The following is a 20,720-nucleotide window of genomic DNA, read 5'->3' as shown; positions in this document are numbered from 1 at the left end:
AAAAAAAATCTTTAAAAGAAATTAGTGCACTTTTTAATGCAAAATTGTAGAATATTTCAAATAATCGTAAAATATAGTTTTCAAATTTATATTAAATTACTCGATTAATTTTGCATTCCGAGAAAAACGATTTTTTGCTCATTTATCTCCGTTGGTAAATTAGAGAAATTTGAAAAAATTTTAAATCAAAATATTTTTTTATAGCAAATTGTCTTTAGACTTTTAAAAAGGTGTAACACATAATTAAACGAAATTTTATGATGTCATAAATAACACTAGAGAATTTTCAACTATTTTTTTTTGACTATGAAATTTCGTCATTTGAAAGCATTTTTCTCCTTATTGCTACTTAAGAGTCTTTTGGAAAAATTTGAATCCTCATTAAATGAAATAAAATAAATTGATTCATGATAATCGTCAGTTGGATATCTATAATTGATTCAGTTTTTAATTTATTATTTCTAAATTATTTAATTCCATTTTATCTGATATCTGATTCGAGAAAATGTGCTTTAACTTGGTATTTTGGTGATTTACAAGTCAAACATAGGCCTTAAAATAATAAAAAATACCAAAATCAAAGAAAATCGTATATGTCAACATTTGAATGTTAATAACTTCGTAGTATTTTGTTTACATGACAAATTGCAATTAAAATAATGATCTTCGGAAAAAAGCTAAAATGAACCTATAGTATACTTTGCTAGTGCATCTGCCATCTTCAGTTTAATTTCAAAAACACACTTCAATATGGAGGAAAAAAAATTACCCGTTGGTTGCAGTAAAACATGGGAAAAATATTTAATTATAACTAATAAACACAACGTACATTTTCTACCAAGTATTGAAAAAAATATAAACAATTTTTTTGCCTAATCTTGGCATACCATTTCACTAATTGAAGTTTTTGTGAGTGCTCCTACTTTAGACCTAGAGCCTACTTTAGTCCTAAAATGCCGAAAATTGTAAATAATGTAATTTTGTTAGCATAGGATAAAGATACTGCTATGCAAACAATGAACTCTTATTTTCCCTGAATCCTACCATACCGCTTTTCGCCAAAGAAAGTTTTTCTGATAATTTTTTGAACTTTTTTGAAAATGTACCTCCTCATCAGTGGTAAATCAGACAGCCCAATTAGTGGAGCGCGTTTTGAGAAATAAGACTAAATAAGTAAAAACCACGTTTTTTACTGTCCAAGCCAAAGTTAAAAGGGAAATTACTTCCATTGTGAAGAATATGAAACATACTACAGTAAAACGGGGTAACATTGTTTACCGGGGTAGCTTTGATGTATGTATGTATGTAGATAATCCACCATGGGTGCACGGATTCACCGCAGTTTCGCCAACGTATGCGTTAATTTGCATCCTTTAGATTTTTAGTTCGGCCAATCTTCAATGCAAATCATCACATACCCGACACCATGGCTTCGTGTGAACTGACATGAAATGAATATGTTTCGTGTAGGTGTATGTCTTACTTGTAGAACGAGCAAACTGTTTCGCAGCCGTATAAAATTCATAACATATTTAGAGTTAAGAATCTACGACAGGTATTCCGCATCCGTGTAGATACCTGCCCAGCTGGCAACTTTTTGTACGTTCTTATATGATATATTCAATCAATGAAATATTTGCATGGTAAAATAATCTTACCTTTTTACCTGTCTTACCTCTCGACACTCTCAGCTTACCTGTAGCTGGAACCTACCTTGTTGAATTTCATAACCTGTTCACTTTCCGTCCGATCTAAAACAAACAATTTTTATATTATTACAAATCATCATCCCTCTATTCAATAAAACCAAAAAATGCTAATAAACCATTGACTTATAATTTGAATGCGTTGAACACTAGGAAACTAAAATTATACACATTAGTTTTTTTCAATTATTTTTCAACACATCATTTAAATAATATGGATATGAATAACGAATTATGAATGCGAATATGGATATGAATATTACTATGAAAACAAAACAATCTGATTGAAATGATTGGTAAATAATAGTTATTAATGGTTTCTGGTTTGCTGAAAGATTATAAAAGGATAATTTATGAAATGAGAATGCTTTATTTTGCTATCATATAAAAGAAGGAAAACCATAAAAATTCTAAAATAATTATGTAGAAAACAAATTTCAGAACAATGATATAAAGTGGAATGGTAAAGTGGAAAATTAATGAATATTGTGGGAAAGTTTTTTTCAACTGCTATACTGCTTTCTCGATACTGAAAATAAATATGATTACTTTCAATTAAGTTTGAAGAAAATGTTAGCTTAATTTATGAAATGTCAAAAACGACTCAAAACGGTTAACTCCATGTGCTAGCAGGTATAAATTTTGGGCATTGATTTTAAAATAGTTTCGTATGAAAATATGCTAAATAAATGTTACACAGAAATTACAAATTATAACAGCGCTTAAATGCATAAAAATTGCGTTTCTGGAATGTTTGGTTAATGTCATAAAAAGGTTTAATACATTTCAGTACCGATACCAGTTAGAGTAAAAGTTGCATAAGTTATATTATGGATTAAAATGACGATGCAGAAAAAATGGTTATGTTTGTTCATGACTTGGGTTATAGTGGTATTATAAAAATAGAGTTATTATTACCGTTTCGTGATGAAGACTTTTAATTCTGCAATTTTATTTTATTTTTATAATAACGATGTAACGAGCTGAAAAGAACATGTTTAAGAATGTGTTTAATGATATTGTAATTTAAAGTAAAAGTATTAAGAATTATGTTTCAACTTTATAAAGTTAATTCATTAACTTAAATTGATGAATTAATTTGAAATGAAAATCTGAAAATAAAATATACGTTATAAACAACCAATTGTATAGTTCTAAAAATATAAAAATATTTGTGTGTGTGTGTGTGTGTGTGTGTGTGTGTGTGTGTGTGTGTGTGTGTGTGTGTGTGTGTGTGTGTGTGTGTGTGTGTGTGTGTGTGTGTGTGTGTGTGTGTGTGTGTGTGTGTGTGTGCGTGTGTGTAGGTGTAAAAATGCGAAACTAAATAAAAAATAAAATACGTTTCTATGGCGCTGGAAGAAGAAAACATAATTCATGAACATTGTTCTTAAACCTTTTTTAAAGTTTATTCACTCGATCTGACCTTGAGCTTATTTACTTACTTACTAAGCTTACTTAAGCTTACTCTTAAAATTGTAACTCATATGTTAGAATAAAAAAAAATGATTTTTTTTCCAATTTCATTGAAAATTATTACAATTACACAAAAAAAAACAACAAGAACTACATGTATGACAAGGTGCAAGTGCATGCAAGCATGTATAACAACAGCATGCTTTTCATTATGATTATATTTGAGTATGTAATAATAATCTATTTAAAAAGATAGGGAAGTAGGTGTTAGACGGATAATATATTTGGTTGTGGTATGGTGGTATGGAATTAAAATAGGATGGAATAGAGGACGGAAAACGAAATAAAGCTGTATAATCCAATTCAAAGCACATGCATCATGTTACGGGGCAACTTCAATCCTTCTCTCTTATTCGAAGCATAATTTGTCCTATGGAAATAAATGGAATCATTTAAGCTCGTTATTTCACATCCGATGGCGCAAAGCTTAAGTAACATATTAGCCTCTTCAAAATGCAATCAGTATTAAGGTTGGCCAGAAAAGCTTCATATCTTTGAGACGCTGCTGGCTCAAATTGTGAGGACAAAATCGTCAGTGCTGCTTGATGCGCTATTTGAAAATTGTCAATGATCTATACATTTCACACATACATACCTTCTCGTGATATGGCTTTCCATGACCAAGAGCGAGACGCCTATATCTCATGTGCAGAAAATCCACTGTTGAACACTTCCAATTCCGGAGTGAGTGAACACCTCACGCCAACAACAAAAACACACACCTTTCATCTAATTCCGATTCATTCATTCGTTGGCTAAATAGCCGCATTAACCGCGTGTCACTCCCGCTCAATTCACGTATGAACTTACTGCGAATCGCGAACATTAGTATGGAGAAGATTTCTAAAAAGAGCGTGAGCCGCAATCTCTCTATTCTGAAACCTTCTGAAGGAGCTCTATAGCACGTCAGATTCTGGGTGCCAGAAAAAAAATAGGCACAGGGTGCAGCGTATTGGATAAGCAGTAATATCTAATCAAAAACAAAATACTTATCTGAAGTCCTAGTTATTTGAATGCATCCGGTTCAACGTTGGCTCGAAAATAAGCCACGCGTTTCCAAAATACCTCTCATTCTCAATTCGTACTATCTCCTTTTTTCATTTGCACACCACAGCAGCTGCAGCTCACTGTTCACTACGTTCTCACCTTTTTCGGCAACATTGCCCAAATGTGTGCGTGGCAACTGAGCTTGTAAGTGAAAATTGTTAATTGGCCGAGCGAACACATTTGAAAACGAAATTTCGGGAGGGTATTTTTTTCCTCGTAACTTTTTTCACGATTGAAACACTAATTCCTCGAATTTCGAACCTAATTATTTTCCTTCTTGAACCGGTCCAAAAAACACCCATCACACACCGTTCAACTTTCTCAAACCTTCCCAGTTCAACCATTCTAGCAAAATCTAATAATTCAGAACTAAGCCGATTTTCTGGGCTGCGTAGGCAGAAAATTGGATTTATGATCGCCATCTTTGGACATTCATGCCCACTTTTTCCAAACATATATAATCATTTTTCCCACTAAGATATTTCACTTTCACAAAGTATCGTAATTTATGACTTATCAATGATCACTCCACCACAGTTTATACAACTTTTCAGGATAAATAACACCAAATTACTAAATTGAAAGCGACAAATCATCAAGACCGCGGAAGAACTTCAACCATACTCGAACAAGGTTCATTCGGAACTCTTGTTTACCGGGGTAGCTTTGATCAACATAAAATTTTACCACATAATCATCATCAACTAAGTCTAAAGTTAAAATATCTTATAACTTTTTTCTACGTTTAAAAAGCTACATGTTCAGTTTCAAAAGGGGGAAAAACTTGGTTTGTTTTTTTTGAAATTTCAAATGCAAGTAAAAATGTAGTTTTAAAATCTTGAAATATCTAAACACCCATCCTGATGAAATTGAAGCGTTGTGAAGCAGCTGGTTGATTTATGTTAGAATTTAACATAAATCCTCAGGGAAAAATCCTCAGTAAATTTATATTTTTGGTCTAATTTTTGTTGTATTTTGAGGTGAATTTTTGATATTATAAAAATAGACGCATTTTCCAAGAGTTAGCTAGTCTACGACAAAAGGCACAAACCCTATAAAATGGTAAAGTTTGAAGGAGAAAAATTAAAGAGGAATAGTGCGAGGGTCTAGAGAATTGATTGAAGGCATAATCTCAATTTTTTTGTAGTTGAAATTTAATAAGTAATTTTTAAAAAAAAATGAGTCCCTGAATTTATGCAGCATTATTGGCTATCTTTCGATTTTAATTATTGTTCGGCTTAAAAACACAAATTGCCTTAGTTTATCAATTCCTAGAATTTGTAAATATTATGAAGGTGTTTTGCATCCTTTATGATCAAGAAAATTCGTTAAAGCTAGAGCTTCGTTAAAATAGAGACTGAACAATGAAATACCAAAGCCTCAAATTCTAATCGGAGAAGAAATCGATTTTTAAATCAAATTTAAAGTACTCTAATAGACTTTTGCAATCATGTTTAACGTTCATAAGAATTCAGTGCTGGTTTTAAAAATATGAAGCATGCCTCATTAGACTGAGTCGATTGGGGGTCATTTTTGAATTTCTCAAACCCTAGAGTCTAAAAAGCTTCGTCTTGGTCCAAAACTCATCCATGATTTTTTGCAGAATTTTTAAGTAACGTTTACATGAGTTGAAATTTGAACTTTCAGGTTTGTATGGAAAATTTGAATATTTTGAACAGAAAAATTAACATAATTTTTGTTTCTTCTGAGAAAACGAGCCAACTAATGGATTATGTGTCGGTTTATAAATTCCCTGAAGGAAAATTTCCGCTTGAAAACTTTGTTGATGATCGTAATTTCGTATCTTACTAGTTTGTTTTTTTTTCAGGGATGCAAAATTTATTAGCTTAAATACCTGATTACTGTTTTGCCTAAAACCTACCAAGTTACGATCATCAACAAAGTTGTTAAGCGGAAAATTTCCTTCAATAAACTTATAAATTGGCACAAAGTCTATTCACGATCGGTTTCACAGAAGGAACAAAGATAACGTTGATTTCTCAGTACAATATATTTAATTTTTCCATATAAACCTAAGGTTATAATTTACTCATGTAAACGTTAGTTAAAAATTGTGCAAATAACCTTAATGAGTTTTGGACCAAAATGAATCTTTTCAAACCCTAGGAATTGAGAAATTTGAAAATGACCCAAAATCGACTCCATGCCACATTCCCCTTAACAGAAAAAAAATAATCGAGAAATATTGAAAAAAGTTATCTTTCATACCCCGATTTACGGAACCCTATTTTTCCTAAAATAAATGAAAACCAATAGAAAACCCGGAAAATTTCTAAAGAGTCCGAAAAAATGAGACTTTTGAGTTTGATGTTCTATTTTAAGACCTAACATTGCCAAAACTTTGTTTCAATACCAACAATTCAACAAAGGTTCGAATTTTTAATTGGAATATAATTCAGAACTAATATTGATCATATTAAACAATTTTTGTCAGCTTTACGCAAATAAAAAAAGTGTCAGCGTTTGTTCTGTTTATAAAGCTGACGGGAAGTGAAAGTATTTGAGATATTGATAACATAAATTTAGGTGTTTTAAATCGTTGATAAGCTGTAATACTTTTTAATGATAATATTTGATTGAAGATTACATTTTTATTGAATTTTTTAAATCATTTTCGAATAATCAAACTTGCTATAGGAACTTTATTTCTAGGTCCAATTAAAGGTATCACCTAAGTACCAAAATAGAACAATGGGTTTGATGTTGAAAATATTGATCGTCCATATCTTTGCCAATCTTTCAATAACGGCGAAACCTATGTTGATAATTCTTATTGATAATGGCAGATGATATCAAAATTTTTATATAAATTTTCTGAAATATAAAAACCCAGTTTTAATGGTTTCTAAAATGTCTGTCCTCCAGTCATGAGAGTGAAATAAAAAAAATGAACCTACACTGTTGTATGTTAACTTCAACGGAAACTGATCTATCATGATTGCTTCTTCTTCTTCTTCTTCTTCTTCTTCTTCTTCTTCTTCTTCTTCTTCTTCTTCTTCTTCTTCTTCTTCTTCTTCGTCTTCTTCTTCTTCTTCTTCTTCTTCTTCTTCTTCTTCTTCTTCTTCTTCTTCTTCTTCTTCTTCTTCTTCTTCTTCTTCTTCTTCTTCTTCTTCTTCTTCTTCTTCTTCTTCTAACACCAACATGACCAAAACTTGTATGCATCCTGGAAAATGAAAAACTTGCGTTCCTCGTTTTTCTTTTCAACATGGTATCTGATACAATACACAGAACATGCATTGCAGATACTACCACGGCCAGGCCAACCATGTGATGAAAACGCAAAAGATACTGGAACAAGGAAGAAATGAAGCGTGGAGTTCCCTGCCAAACGCTTCTTATGGTTATGTAGGGGTTAGGTTATAAAGTAATAATGTTTAAAACGTACAGTTGTAATCAGAAATAAAAACAAAACAATGGATTGATCTCACCAGAAATTTCTTAGGTTGACGCTTATCCAGGCAGATCTGGGACGCTGATCTCTACCATCAGTAGTTTTGAACCGGTGATTTCTGTTCTCCTACTCCGGTAAAATCCTATTCGCCACTTTTCACTTCGTACCCCAAATTTGTTCCCGAGTTCATCGCTTGAATCAACGTTCCTGGAAATGTACTTTTTCCTTGAGCTTTTTTTATGATTCATCGGTCGTAATGTGTAGACGCTCGATGCTCTCAGTACAAGGTTCTTCGTCATTTCCAATCAGCTCTGGCACCGGCTCCAGCTGTTGCAACGGCCAGTAGACATCATCCACCAATTTTAGCAATAAATATTGCTTGTACACCTCAAAAACATCAAGAATCAATACGATGCAAATTCAAAGCATCAATCTTCTAACCATTTTTCCACACAAAAAAAAATCAATTTATATTTTTTCCAGGAGTTAAAATAAGCAGCAAAAAAAAAATCACAACTGTCGTTTACAGACGCAGCCTACTCTTCCAAAACTGATCTATCATGATTGCATGTCAAAAAATTGAACGAACGATTTGTTTGATTGTTTACTATTCAAAGTCATGTTTACCAATCGAATAGTTCGAAATATAAATAAAATTTTAAACAAACAAAAAACTTAAATAAGCAAGTAAGACTTTTTAACGAGTGATCATAATTCTGAATGCAAATACAATTCTAAAAGTTTATTGACATTTTGTACTTCCGACTTTTTGAAAACAATACAATAAAATGTTGTGTTTTCCTCCGGGATATTATGAACGAATTCGTGGGGGCCGTTGTTGTAATAGTGAGGCCAGTTTTCGCTAGAGACGGGGCAACTTAAGAAACTCAGAAAGGTCCACATTTCAAAAAAGGGGGCTACAATAATGAGCGTTTCTATCAAAAGTTTGATCGGATTTATCTCAAATTATGCACAGCTTTGAAGCTAGGACATATTTTTACTGCATTTCAGGCTAGTAAGCAATCATATTTGTCGAAGGACATTCTAAGGTGCAAATTACAGGAAGCTTACAATCATGGTAGATCTAGTCTACCATCCCTAAGAGGCCAAGGTCGGGAACATTTACCCAACTTGACATTTGAGCCAATTTTTATGTTACAATCTCCAATAGTTTTTGAAAAAACGTTCTCATAACTATAGTACTTTATCAGTCGATTTCAAACCGTGCTAAATGTACCTATTAATTTTAAAGAAATGTTCAATTTCTTTGGCCCTATATTTGCTTATCATTTTATTGTAAAAGTTAAAAACTGGTAAATGTTATACGCCACAGCTGACAATTCAGAGAAATCTGAAACGGCAAAAATGTTATAGCATGATTTTAAAAAATTAAAAAACAATAGATTTATTTTTTAATAAGTTGATTCAAAACGGCTCATACTTTTAGGTTTGAAGGAGCCAAACTCTTTACAATTGGAAATTAAAGATTAGCTTTTTTTAAAGAAGAAAAAAATAGAAAAAGAAAATGAAAATGAAAACATAAAGACTTATAGACGAAGATCAAAAGCTTCTAGAAAAAGGTAAATTTTCCATGTAGTGCAAGTCTAATACAGCGAGCACATCTCTTTCCGGAACGTTGGGTGGTTTTTCCTCGGGCCAAAAGGGAGCCTATTATTAAGATTCGTTCTAGTGACAAGATGGACCCCAAACGACCAAACAATATGCTCAATGTCATGGCAACCTTGGCCATGAGTACCGCGTCTAAGAGCAAGTTTACTCGTATTGAGCATGAATTTCCAAACAATTGATTTTTTTCGAAATCAGCTTGTGTAGGACAGGATTCCAAACATCTTGACTTTTGGAGCATTATGAATTATTTTAGGTTTGCAAGGGATAATGATTCTTAAAAGCATGTCCAATCCATTCCTTTGAAATATTACTGATAAAGTTTTTGGAGATTTACATTTTGCCTAAAAACTTCTAAGAAAGGATTGTTTTTTTCTAACATTTTTCGGAACATTGTTTTTTCTTTAAATAATCATCCAAAAACACACCGTGTGCCGTACTTTGTCGCATCCGTCATCGCCATGTTCCCTATAAAAAGCACCGGTAATCATTTGTCCATCTCTTATTCGAGCACAAACATTTCGGAGAGACATCATCGCGGTGCGTGCCGGGATTGTGGCATTTTTGACATAGCATCGTTTTGGTCATATTGGCGGGAATTCAGTCTGTTGCTAGTTGAACGAGCAATTTTTGAAAATTTTGGTGCGTGTTCCTACCATTAGAACTGTTACATTTCGCCCGGATCCCAGTTGTTATTTTTTTTTCTCTTTGTTTTCTCCGATATCATCGTAGTTCAGAATCCAGTGAAACGATTTGTATGATTTCGGACTCGTCGCCGAAGGTCATGAACGGCGATTGAGCGCTCGCATTGATTAGTGAAGGCGAGAATGTTGACAGTCTGGAATAAGGTCAAAGGGACTGGCGGGCATCGTATCAATTACAACAATCTACGCAATATGGTTTCGTTTAGTCGGAAAGAGTGCCTAGTTGGATTGGCCTGTACGGTGGTTTTGTTGAAGTTCACGGTCGGGAGTCTGCCGGCTGTTGATGGGTATGATAGTGCCGATTCAAGTGCGTCCTACGAAGAACCCATGTTCAAATATGAAAACCATCTTAATAATACTCGTTACCAAACCATCAACGAGAAGCAGATGGTGGGTGTCCATCGAAGAAATTTCCCGGATCCGGAAGACCTAAAAGCCACCTATAGTTCCAACACTCATCCGAGATTCGATCAATATCCGTTCCACTGTTCGGCCTGTCAGTTTCGGAGTGTTTTTGCCAAAGCTTCGCTCAAATCGATCAAAGCCCACGTGCTCATGAAACTTGGCTTTGAACATCCCCCAAATCAAACCAACTATCCGAAAGTGCCGGACGACATTTTGAAAAATTTCAACGAAAAAATCAGCCCTAGTCAGCAGTCTAGGATGCGAGATGCCGGAGACAACCAATACATGGGTGATGATCCCAGTGTCCACGACCAGCCCGACGAAATAGAGGACGAATTTGATTACTATCAGATAACGAATAAGATTTACATTTTTCCCAATCGTAAGTTGATCTCAAATTAATCGAATGTTTTTTCTTTGTTTCTCCTTTCTTCCGCAGGTATCAAGCTTCTTCCAATCGATCTCAACCATATTTATTATAATTTTTTGAAAATTTAATTTTAAGTTATATTTATTCTATTAAACATTTCTATTTAATTTTTACAACTTTTTTATTTTGATTAATTTTAATGAGTTAGTCTTTTTAAGTATCGTTTCAGCCTACGAAGCAGTATGTAATGGATTGGAATTGAATAAAATATTTGTAAATGACCATGTCTAAACTGATTTCCTTCTTTTGATGACTTTTATATATTGACAGGAAAGAAGCTATGCCAATACCCAAAAAATTCTATGAGCTCAGCAGTTATTTTATCAAATTAGTTACGTTTACGTCCTCTTCATCTTCAGCTTGAAAAACTAACATTCTTTAGTTTTTATTAGTTGGAACTTGATAACAGTTTTTAAGAATACTTTATACAAAACACGAATAACATTTCATTTTTTATATGCTTTAATACGTACTTTTGATCAAACATTGTAAGAAGCAAGCGTGATTGATTCCACAAAAAAAATCCGTGTACAGAAATCAACTTCCGTAAAAAAATTCTTAGGTATGTTCCATAAACGCTCCAAAATAACAGAGCCTTTCTCGTCCACCCGTCAAAGGTATTCAGTAAAATTCTTCCCAAAAAAGGTCAAATTCTGAAATTGATTTTTCCTGAGTGTGATCCATTTTAGCCCCAAAATACATTACCATATGTTTTACAGCATGTACCAAACAAAACCCATGGTTATGAATACCACAAAATGGATTATGCAGCTTATACTATTCCATACAACGAAACAACCGACCGCCCGTCGACGACCGTCTGGTTTATTTTTGTTTTGGGTGCTGTTTTTTTTTTTCTTTCAACCAAAGTTCAGATTCAGGCTTTGGTTTTGGTTTAACTTTATCCGTGAAATGTTTTGTACTTATTTTTTGTGCCTCATTCTTCGTCTCCAAGATGTACTAAACTTCAGTGGTATACCAACCACAAATCTGTTTTTGGGTGAATAGAAAGGTAACGTCAAAAATAAATTCCAGAAAAAAAGGTTAGTTGAATAAAGAAAAATTAAAATAAGCTTCCAGAGACCTGTTCTTTCTCAAGGTTGATTTGCTGCATAAGTTAGAGCACAGATCAAGTATGTATTTTCACAGCGCTCTCGTGCTCAATGCATTTCTTATGAACTCTCATGAGGACCTTTAACTGTGACCTGTGAAAGAAAATTGGTGTTGAGGCATTACGATCTTCTTGTTGAATGTTATGTTTTTACTAGGTTCCTTTGATTTTTAATGACTTTTAGCAGGCCTGTGCGAAGGGACCCATCCATGGGGGGAAGGGTTACGAAATTGAAATTTTTCTAGAAATAAAATCAATAGCAAAAAGTAACAAAAAAAAAAGATTTCCAACACCATTTTCTTACTCTTGACCATCGCACAAACTCAAAAAATCAAGATTCAAATCAATGCTATTTCCGATGAGTCATTGATTAATCATTCAATATTATGATCCTTATTCTGAACTAAAAATTAGCTTGAAAATTAATTAAAAGCAGTCTACCTAGTGCACAAACTTTAAATCAATATTTCCGAAACACTAGCAAATGAATACGATTTTAAATTTCGAATAAAAATGCTTCGGTCATCAGATAAGTGCATATAAGAAGAACACATAAATGTTAATGCCAGATGAAAAAAAAAAACAATAAAACCGAATCTATCTCATATAAGGTCATAAATTAACCATAAATAAGCATTGTATAGAAAAAATTTAACGACACAAGGCAACAAAATTCATAGTTTTTCGAGGTGTACAGAATTGATGAGCTTATTTTGACTAATTTTGGAGCGCTGAGTTTTTTTTATTAGCTGTTGTTGTTGAGATACTATTTGAAAATATTTAATTAAAACTCGTTAGATAATTTTTTACGCTTCTTAGCAAAACTGTTGCCCTCTCGAAAAATAATGAAAATATTAATATTATCTAAATAGTAAACTTTTTCCAAGATAGCGAGTATTTTGGACTTCTGTGAAAAAAGTTATTGAAGTTTTCTTATGGTAATTTTTTTCCCGTATAAACTATTATATATATTTGCCAAAAATGAGAATTTCAACAAAAGTAAAAGACAAAGTACAAAGTCAAACAGTATCGCATATATTGAATAGAAAAATAACAAGCGCATGTTTAAAAGTTTTAAAAATTTTGCTCGGAATAGTTTACGCAATCAGCTGAGATATAAGCTTCTCGAAAAAGGACAAATGACAGAAACTATGTTTTTCTTATTAAATATTTAGATTTATAAGCTAAAAGAAGATTATGTATTCAGAACACAAAAACTCAGATTTGATAAACAGACACACTTTTCAAAAATGTTACAAAAAAATTGAATAGTTCGACTGATTTGAGTAAATTTATTTAAAAATCAAAACAAAATATTAAGAAGTTTTTCATCATTTTTGAACGATTTTTTTTCTATAAAAACTTCGATCCATTTTTAAAAGTGCATTTTTAGTGCGGATTTTTTGAGTGATTGATTACATAGATGTTGGGGTCCTGAACTCGAATCATTCGTCAGATTTTATCTTTCACCTCCAGTTTTGTTGATATGGAGTTCATAAATCTGATTCTGAATTTAATATTTACATTTAAATCAATTTTGAGATGATATTTTGATGATGATTACGAATGATCTAAAAAACTAAATCCCCCAGTTTTTCAATATTTGGAAAGATATAACTACATTCTCAATGTTAAGAGTAAAAAAAAGTTTTATTTTTCTAAGCAAATTTGTTGAAGCCTGTAAAAAGACTAGATTTTTTCTTTATAAATAATCAAAAATTCAGTTTGGTCTTAAACTTTTACACACATTATTACAAATTCTTCTATTTTACAGAATAGGGAAATCAAATAAAAAGCAAAGTTTTTTTCTGCAAAAAAATTGCGGTCTTGAGGAAAGTTTATTATTGATATCAGCATAACATTTGTAATTACATTAAGAATTTTTATAAACGAATTGACAAGAAGAGAGTAATGAATACCAGGTTTAAATTTCGTGTTTTGCTTTTTTAAATGTAATAACCAGTCGCATGGCTTCTAACTAATTGATGTGTTAAATTAGGATTCGATGAATGAATTTTGAACTTGAAATGATTGGTTTCAAATTCTGAACTTGTTTGGTAACACTTACAAAACCCCATTCTTAAGACGAGGTAGAATTTTGTGTGTCAAGAACTGAGTTTCAATACAGAAGGTTTATTGAATTTTAAACCATTATTGCCATAAAAATTAGATAGGCCAAAAGTAATTACGAATTAAATTCCACCGAAGTCAAGCCAATTTTCTGGCACGTTTGCCAACACTAATTTTGGGAGAAAATAATTTCCCGTTGCTATGGTAAATTTATTTCCTGATCTGAAAATTGAGTTTAGAAAAAACTCCATGCGGAGGGAAAGGGGGTGTTAAAACCACCATGGTTTTTGGTATATTTTATCAAAGTTAAGAATTCGTTATTTTACTTATTGTTACAGAAATATTTCCGGATTTTAAAACGACAAACGAAGGTTGCCAGAATTTTTCCAGCACGTATTTGGGCCGGACAAATGCGGGCCATTTTATACATAAACTGGAAAAACCCGGGCATTTGATTACAAATTGACGTAAAAAATCCGAACAATATCCGGGCAAGTTTTGTCAAATCCCAGAAATTACTCGACAAAAGTGCAATAAAAAGGTGAAAACAAATTTTCTCATCAAAAATCGACAGATTAACAATCCTATTTAAGTCTTTCGAAAAAAAAATTATGACTATTTTTATAAAACTTGGTCAAAACAAATTCGTTTTGGAGGCATAAATATAAAAATTTATACCCAATATGATTTTTTTTATTTACCAAAAAAAGTGAATAATTCCGGGCAAAACCCAGGCATTTTTCAATGAAATCCGAATAACAGGGCTGAGCCAGAGTGTTCCTAAATTATTTCGAACCAGACAATCTGCCAACTTTAGTCTAATACAAGGTGATAAGTGTTCCATTCACAATAGCAGGCTCTTCTTTTTGCCATTTGTTTTCAATCCAGTCTTCGATATATTGATTTCTAAGTTGATGTTTCCTCAGAAATTTATTAAGGAGCGTTTACGTAAAAAAATCATACTGGGTCAAAGGAAGTCGTTTGTTTCTGTTGAAAATCTGAAGTTCAGGACACCTAAATTTGCAATTTAACTACAGAAGTAGCTTTCGAGGGTTTACTGTACGTTGGCACAGTAAGAAAATTAAGTTGAAGGCAAAAAATCAATAAGTTGTATGTTTACACAGGCAGAAATAGTTATTGGATGCTCTATTTCCACTCTATTTTAACTCATAAACACACTTTCCTCGCCAGTCTCACATTCTTATTTCTAATTAGGAACTCGTCGTGTAATGTTGTCGTCCATTAAAATGATTCAGAATGAATATTTTTTATATAAATTTCGTACGACGAGACTTTTTTTTATAAAATATATTTTACTCGTTCTTTTAACATTACTTAAGGATTTTTCGAAATTCAAATGCTGCGCTGAAAATGGCTAAGTAATCAGTAAAAACTTCAAAACAAACTTTTTTTACGTTTTAGAAAACATAAACAGATATTTTGAATGATTTTTTGAAAAAAAAAAAATGAACCGAAATTGACTCAAGTGCATACCGTCAAATAAAGTATAAAGGGGGTAGTTCATGAAACGTTTGTATAATATTTGAAACAAATGTTTCGCGAATTTTTCCATTTTGTGAAATAATAACTTTCCAGTACACCGTTTGTAGGTACATCCACAATCAACACTCTTTTTCAAATCACTTAAAACGCTTACGATCTTTTTGTACTTTACCTACTTTGACTCTTGATTCTACCCTTGAATACATAGTATTGGTTTGAAACAACACCAATAAAAATCCAAATTTCTCAGAAACGTGTAAAAATTAATAGTTTATGTTTTCACAAAACATATTTATGAAAAAAAAAATCAGCCCATGTTATTTTTACCACGATATTAGAGATATGTGAGATGTCGAAAAAAATATGCAGAATAAAATTTATTCAATAATTTATTTTTATAATTAATTTTTGGAAAATCGTTTTTATTTCTTCAAATTAGGAAATTCTTACACAAGTTTATCAATCGATCACAAACATCTTTTTGTACTTAATGAACAAATGTTTGGAAGAAATTTGCATAACCATTTGGAAATAAATCAGCTATTTCAAGCATTATTTTTTTTCAACTTTGATGAGGCATCAGTTTTATAATACTCAAAATAACGGATTAAAACCAGATAAGTTGTGTTATTCGAATTAACATGTTTTATTTCACTGACTAAATAATTGCAATCTCATTTAAAAAACAAAGTAATTCAATGAAGGATTAAGGGATAAGAGACTGTTCACGACAGTCTTTACAGCATATTTTGGCAACTACTTGAATTTCATTGTATTCATTTGTAATTTCGATCATTTTTTCAAATCTCTATTGTGAATCTGCACTACGATACTGAATTTTTGGTTAAGAAAATTGATATAAGTTTATCATTTCATTATGGATTTCGATTTGGTACTTTTAACAAAGATAAAAGATTTTCAATTGTAAATGGTGAAGCCACTCGCTTTTGAATATTTTTACTTTACGCAATAATGTAAGATATAAAATTTGAATTATATTTTTATGGTTGACTAGTATATTTTTAAATTTTATTTTTGACTTTGGCTCAAATATTTCATTTAAATTTTGATTTCGGCATGATAAACTTAATTTTTCATCATGCGGCTGTAAATTTAAGCAAAATCAATCGCTCTGGTTTGAATGAGCGACTGGCAGTTTAATTTTGAAACTCTAATTTATTCTTTCTGGATATTTCATTCGATTCTGATTTCTGAGGATGATTTAATTATGTTAAGGCTTATTCTAATGTCTGTGTTCTACAGATTATATTCAATTGTTTATCTTCATACGGTAATTTATTTTATCCATGATATAATCAAAAGATTATAAAGCTTAGTGCATTTAGAAATGGGACAGTTATGAATGCGTGTATCTCAAAAACCATTCGTTCGATCGAAATACTTTAATGAAGGAAATTAAAGTAATCTTATCATAATTCATGGAAAAATTAAAAAAAAATTTTAATCGTTTTTTGTGAGAAAAAATTCTACTTTATTCTTGGTATCTCCCATCGATCGGTAAACACCTTTTTCAGTCATAATATTCATCAGTTTTTCCAACTTATACTTCGTCAAATCTGTATTTTAGGTGGCTGCATCCTCCTCTTTCAATTTCTGCTAGTTTTCGGTCTAATACTTCTCTTTTTAAGGACAATTTAGTGAATACTGCTGTTTCGAAATCAACAAAATTGGATTATTTCTGAGCCACTTTAAAGCGTTTTTAATGGAATTTCTGCTGGAAAAATCTGTCAGTAACGAAGTAAATCCATCATGATATAAAACTTGAAGTATAAGTAGTGTTTAGATTAAGGGCCGGACAAACCGGGCATTTTTATATAAAAACCTGGCAAAATCCGGGCATTTCATTTCTAAATAGACGTCCAAAAATCCGGGCAATATCCGAGCAAATTTTGTCAAAACCCAGAAAAATCGTATTATAGGCTTCCAAAAAACCTTTCATGGTTATTTTTTGCAAAACCTACTCAAAAACTTTCGTTTTAAAGCCATAAATAAAAAAATACATCAAAATTTGATTTTTTTTGTTTTATTTGTCAAAAGAATTAAAAAAATCCGGGCAAAATTCGGGCTTTTTGTATGTATGTATGTATTGTATCCACCTTGGGTTTACGGCAGCGCCGCGGTTGTGGCAAAAAAATAACCCACACGTCTATCTTGGCTACCACGCAACACAATAATAACCACTCCATGAGACTTTTAAGGGAATGGAATCGTAAGCAGAGGCACTGACGGTATCCAGGGTGAAAAAGGGGAAAAGTCTCGAGAAGCTATAAACATGTTGTTGACTAACCACGATAGCATGCAAATTATAATCCCGCCGCCAAGGCTTCCGAAAAAAGAGTGCGTCCTTATTTTACAAAAAGTAATCAAATACTTTCTTTTTCTCAACCGTGCCAAATTCCCTTGACATAAATTGAGGAACGTCTAGTATTCGAAACGGTACTAGCATACACGGTAACCCGCTCTTTTTGTAAAACGAGGATACCCAGATGCCCCTACCCTAGATATTAATAAATTACGATAGATATGTATACAATATAATAAAATATAATATGAATATGATGTTATAGCATATAAATAGAATATAAGAGGTCCATGAAATATTTTTAACCATCAAATGATCATTTAGCTGTGAAAGAAAGTGACAATTATAATAACATGAGAATATATGGTACAATTTCATGATACATGGTGTTATTTGGGATGGATAACGTTAAAATGTTAAATGACTATAAACAATATTGAAAAAATATATGTATGCATCCGTATGTGGTTACAACAAACATCAATAACGATTTATAAATGAAGAGGAATTAGTTTAAAAAAATAACAAATATTTCCAGCACACCAGTCACCTGAAATAATTGAAACATATGGTGTTATGAGGTAAATTTTTATACAAGATATCTTTGTTGTGCCGTGATGATCACTTGCGAAGCTGAAAAAAAGTATTCGCATGTTGGTTAATAATTATTTATTTTCCATATATAATACTACTAAATGATGTAAATAAAATAAAAATTCAAAATATAAATATAATAAAAATAAATAATATAAAGATAATACCAAACAATATATAGAATTATTAAATAATATATAACATATTCTGATGTGATGTAATACTATACAATGAAAAAAGTAAAAATAAGTACATTGAAACATGTTAAATAAATCACATATTTCTAAAGCCTCTGAAAAAGTAAATTAACTCCAGGTGATCCTCATGATTATTTCATTTGTTTGATACGAATGCTGATTATCATAAAAAAATAAATAATCTATATATATAAAAAGCAATTTCTGTATGTTTGTTTGTTTGTTTGTTTGTTTGTTTGTCCTCTATAGACTCAGCCGTCTTAAGAGCTAGAGAGCTGAAATTTGGCATGGATACTCATTAGGACCAGGAAGGATGAAAAATGTTTTCAGATTTTTGGATGACCCCTTCTGAAGGGGGTCGTCCATACAAGACAAATATTGTTTTCGCGATATTGAAGTTATTTTATGTCGGATTGTGTTGAGAATTTGCACATGAGTGTGTTGAAAGACGAACAATCGATTTCAGGTGTCAAATTTTGGGTAAGGGGACAGCCAAAGGGGTCGTCCATATCAACTGTTCGCTGTTTTTGCGATATTGTCGTTATTAAACATAGTATTCAGATGAAAATTGGTACATGATAGTTTTGAGTGACGTGCAATCGATTTGAGGTGTCAAATTTAGTGTAAAGAGTCGGCAAAAGGGGTCGTCCATATTAAATTTTCAGTATCTTAGTGATATTGTCGTTTTTATACATCGGATTGGGATGAAAATTTGCACATAGGAGTTATTAGGAACAAATAACTGATTTCACTTATCCAAACTAAAATCAGGGGTCGGCCAAAGGGGTCGGCCAAAGGGGTCGTCCATGTTAACTATTCACTGTTGATGCGATATTGTCTTTATTATACGTCGAATTCAGACGAAAATTGGTACACGAGAGTTTTGAGAGATGAGCAATGGATTTCAGGTATTCAATTCAGTTAAGGGGCCGGCAAAGGGGGTCGTCCATATAAGCCTTTCAATATTTTTGCAATATCGTCGTTATTATACATCGGATTGGGATGAAAATTTGCACACGGTAGTTTTCAGGGGCGGACAATCGATCTCAGATGTCAAATATTTTGCCAGGGGTCGACGAAAGGGGTCGTCCATATAAATTAATTTTTCACTATTTTTAGCAACATTGACGTTATTATACAATGGATTGCTTTGAAAATTTGCACACCGGAGTTTTGATGGAAGGGCAATCGATTTCCGATATCAAAGTTTATATAAGAGCCCCCGAAAGAGGTTTAGCTTTTTGGCAATATTTGCGTTGTTATGCAATGATTTAGTCGAAATGTATACACGTGGTTTTTTATTCCTGATTTCATATTTAGTTATAGACGACAGACGAAGTGATCGTCCAATATTTTTGCAATTATTACTTAACAATGAATCTGAAAAATGCTTCTCAATTGACTTTCATACAAACTGTTCATGACATATTCCAAGTTGAAAGCGAAACGGAGTTCGTATGGGATCAGCTAGTATATTAATAAAATTAAAGTTAAAATCAAGAAATTTCTGTGTAAAAATCGATTATTAACCTGACGAGAACTGAAACATGAGATTAACAAAAAACAATTAATACTCGTGAAAACATTATGATTTTTTTTAAATACCTGCAAGAATGTTTATAAGAATGTAAACAGTAAAAACATTTAAACCTTTGAAAATATATAATTTAATAATTATAGATGTACCGAATATTCGGCCGACCGTGATTCTACTAAAAACAAATCATCACCAACACACGGATTCAGATTCGAATAAAATAAAATATTTTTGACTGCTTCATGAGCTAAACATTCACACTATTAACCTCATACAGACCCCTTTCGTTTTTTGTAACATTCGATTTTGGCAACTTTCGATTTTGGCAACATCCGATTTTGGCACATGTGCCAAAATCGAACGTTTTTAAAAACAACATCACCTATAAGTTTTCGCTATAACAGGACCATTATAATTCAGACAAACACCGAAAAATACGTTTTTACGTTCTATAATGGTGTTTAAATACAACAAAAAAAAAAACAAAAGTTTTTTTTTTAATTCTTAAGTACTAAAAATTAACAAAAACAAAAAAAAAACAGATAAAAAAAACAAATAAAAAAAGACTGAAAATGACAAAAA

The 20,720-nt window shown here is 31.9% G+C and overlaps 2 protein-coding genes across 10 annotated transcripts in view; one reads left to right on the top strand and one right to left on the bottom strand.

The window, feature by feature from the left end:
- Window positions 1–20,720, bottom strand: part of LOC129750729 (GTPase-activating Rap/Ran-GAP domain-like protein 3) — a 599,756-nt gene that overhangs the window by 67,898 nt on the left and 511,138 nt on the right. The gene's annotated exons all lie outside the window — the stretch shown is intronic.
- Window positions 9,772–11,035, top strand: LOC129750731 (uncharacterized). 2 transcript variants are annotated; one of them, XM_055745744.1, is made up of 2 exons: window positions 9,772–9,906; window positions 9,997–11,035. In XM_055745744.1, the coding sequence occupies exon 2, from the start codon at window positions 10,092–10,094 to the stop codon at window positions 10,773–10,775; it is 684 nt and encodes a 227-aa protein (XP_055601719.1). In that variant the 5' UTR covers window positions 9,772–9,906; window positions 9,997–10,091; the 3' UTR covers window positions 10,776–11,035. The 2 variants fall into 2 exon arrangements, with proteins under 2 accessions (XP_055601719.1, XP_055601720.1); XM_055745745.1 differs by having other exon boundaries at window positions 9,785–9,906; window positions 10,002–11,035.

The sequence above is a fragment of the Uranotaenia lowii genome, chromosome 3 (assembly GCF_029784155.1).
Source record: "Uranotaenia lowii strain MFRU-FL chromosome 3, ASM2978415v1, whole genome shotgun sequence".
Classification (NCBI taxonomy): domain Eukaryota; kingdom Metazoa; phylum Arthropoda; class Insecta; order Diptera; family Culicidae; genus Uranotaenia; species Uranotaenia lowii.
This window is presented reverse-complemented; position numbering and strand designations above follow the sequence as displayed.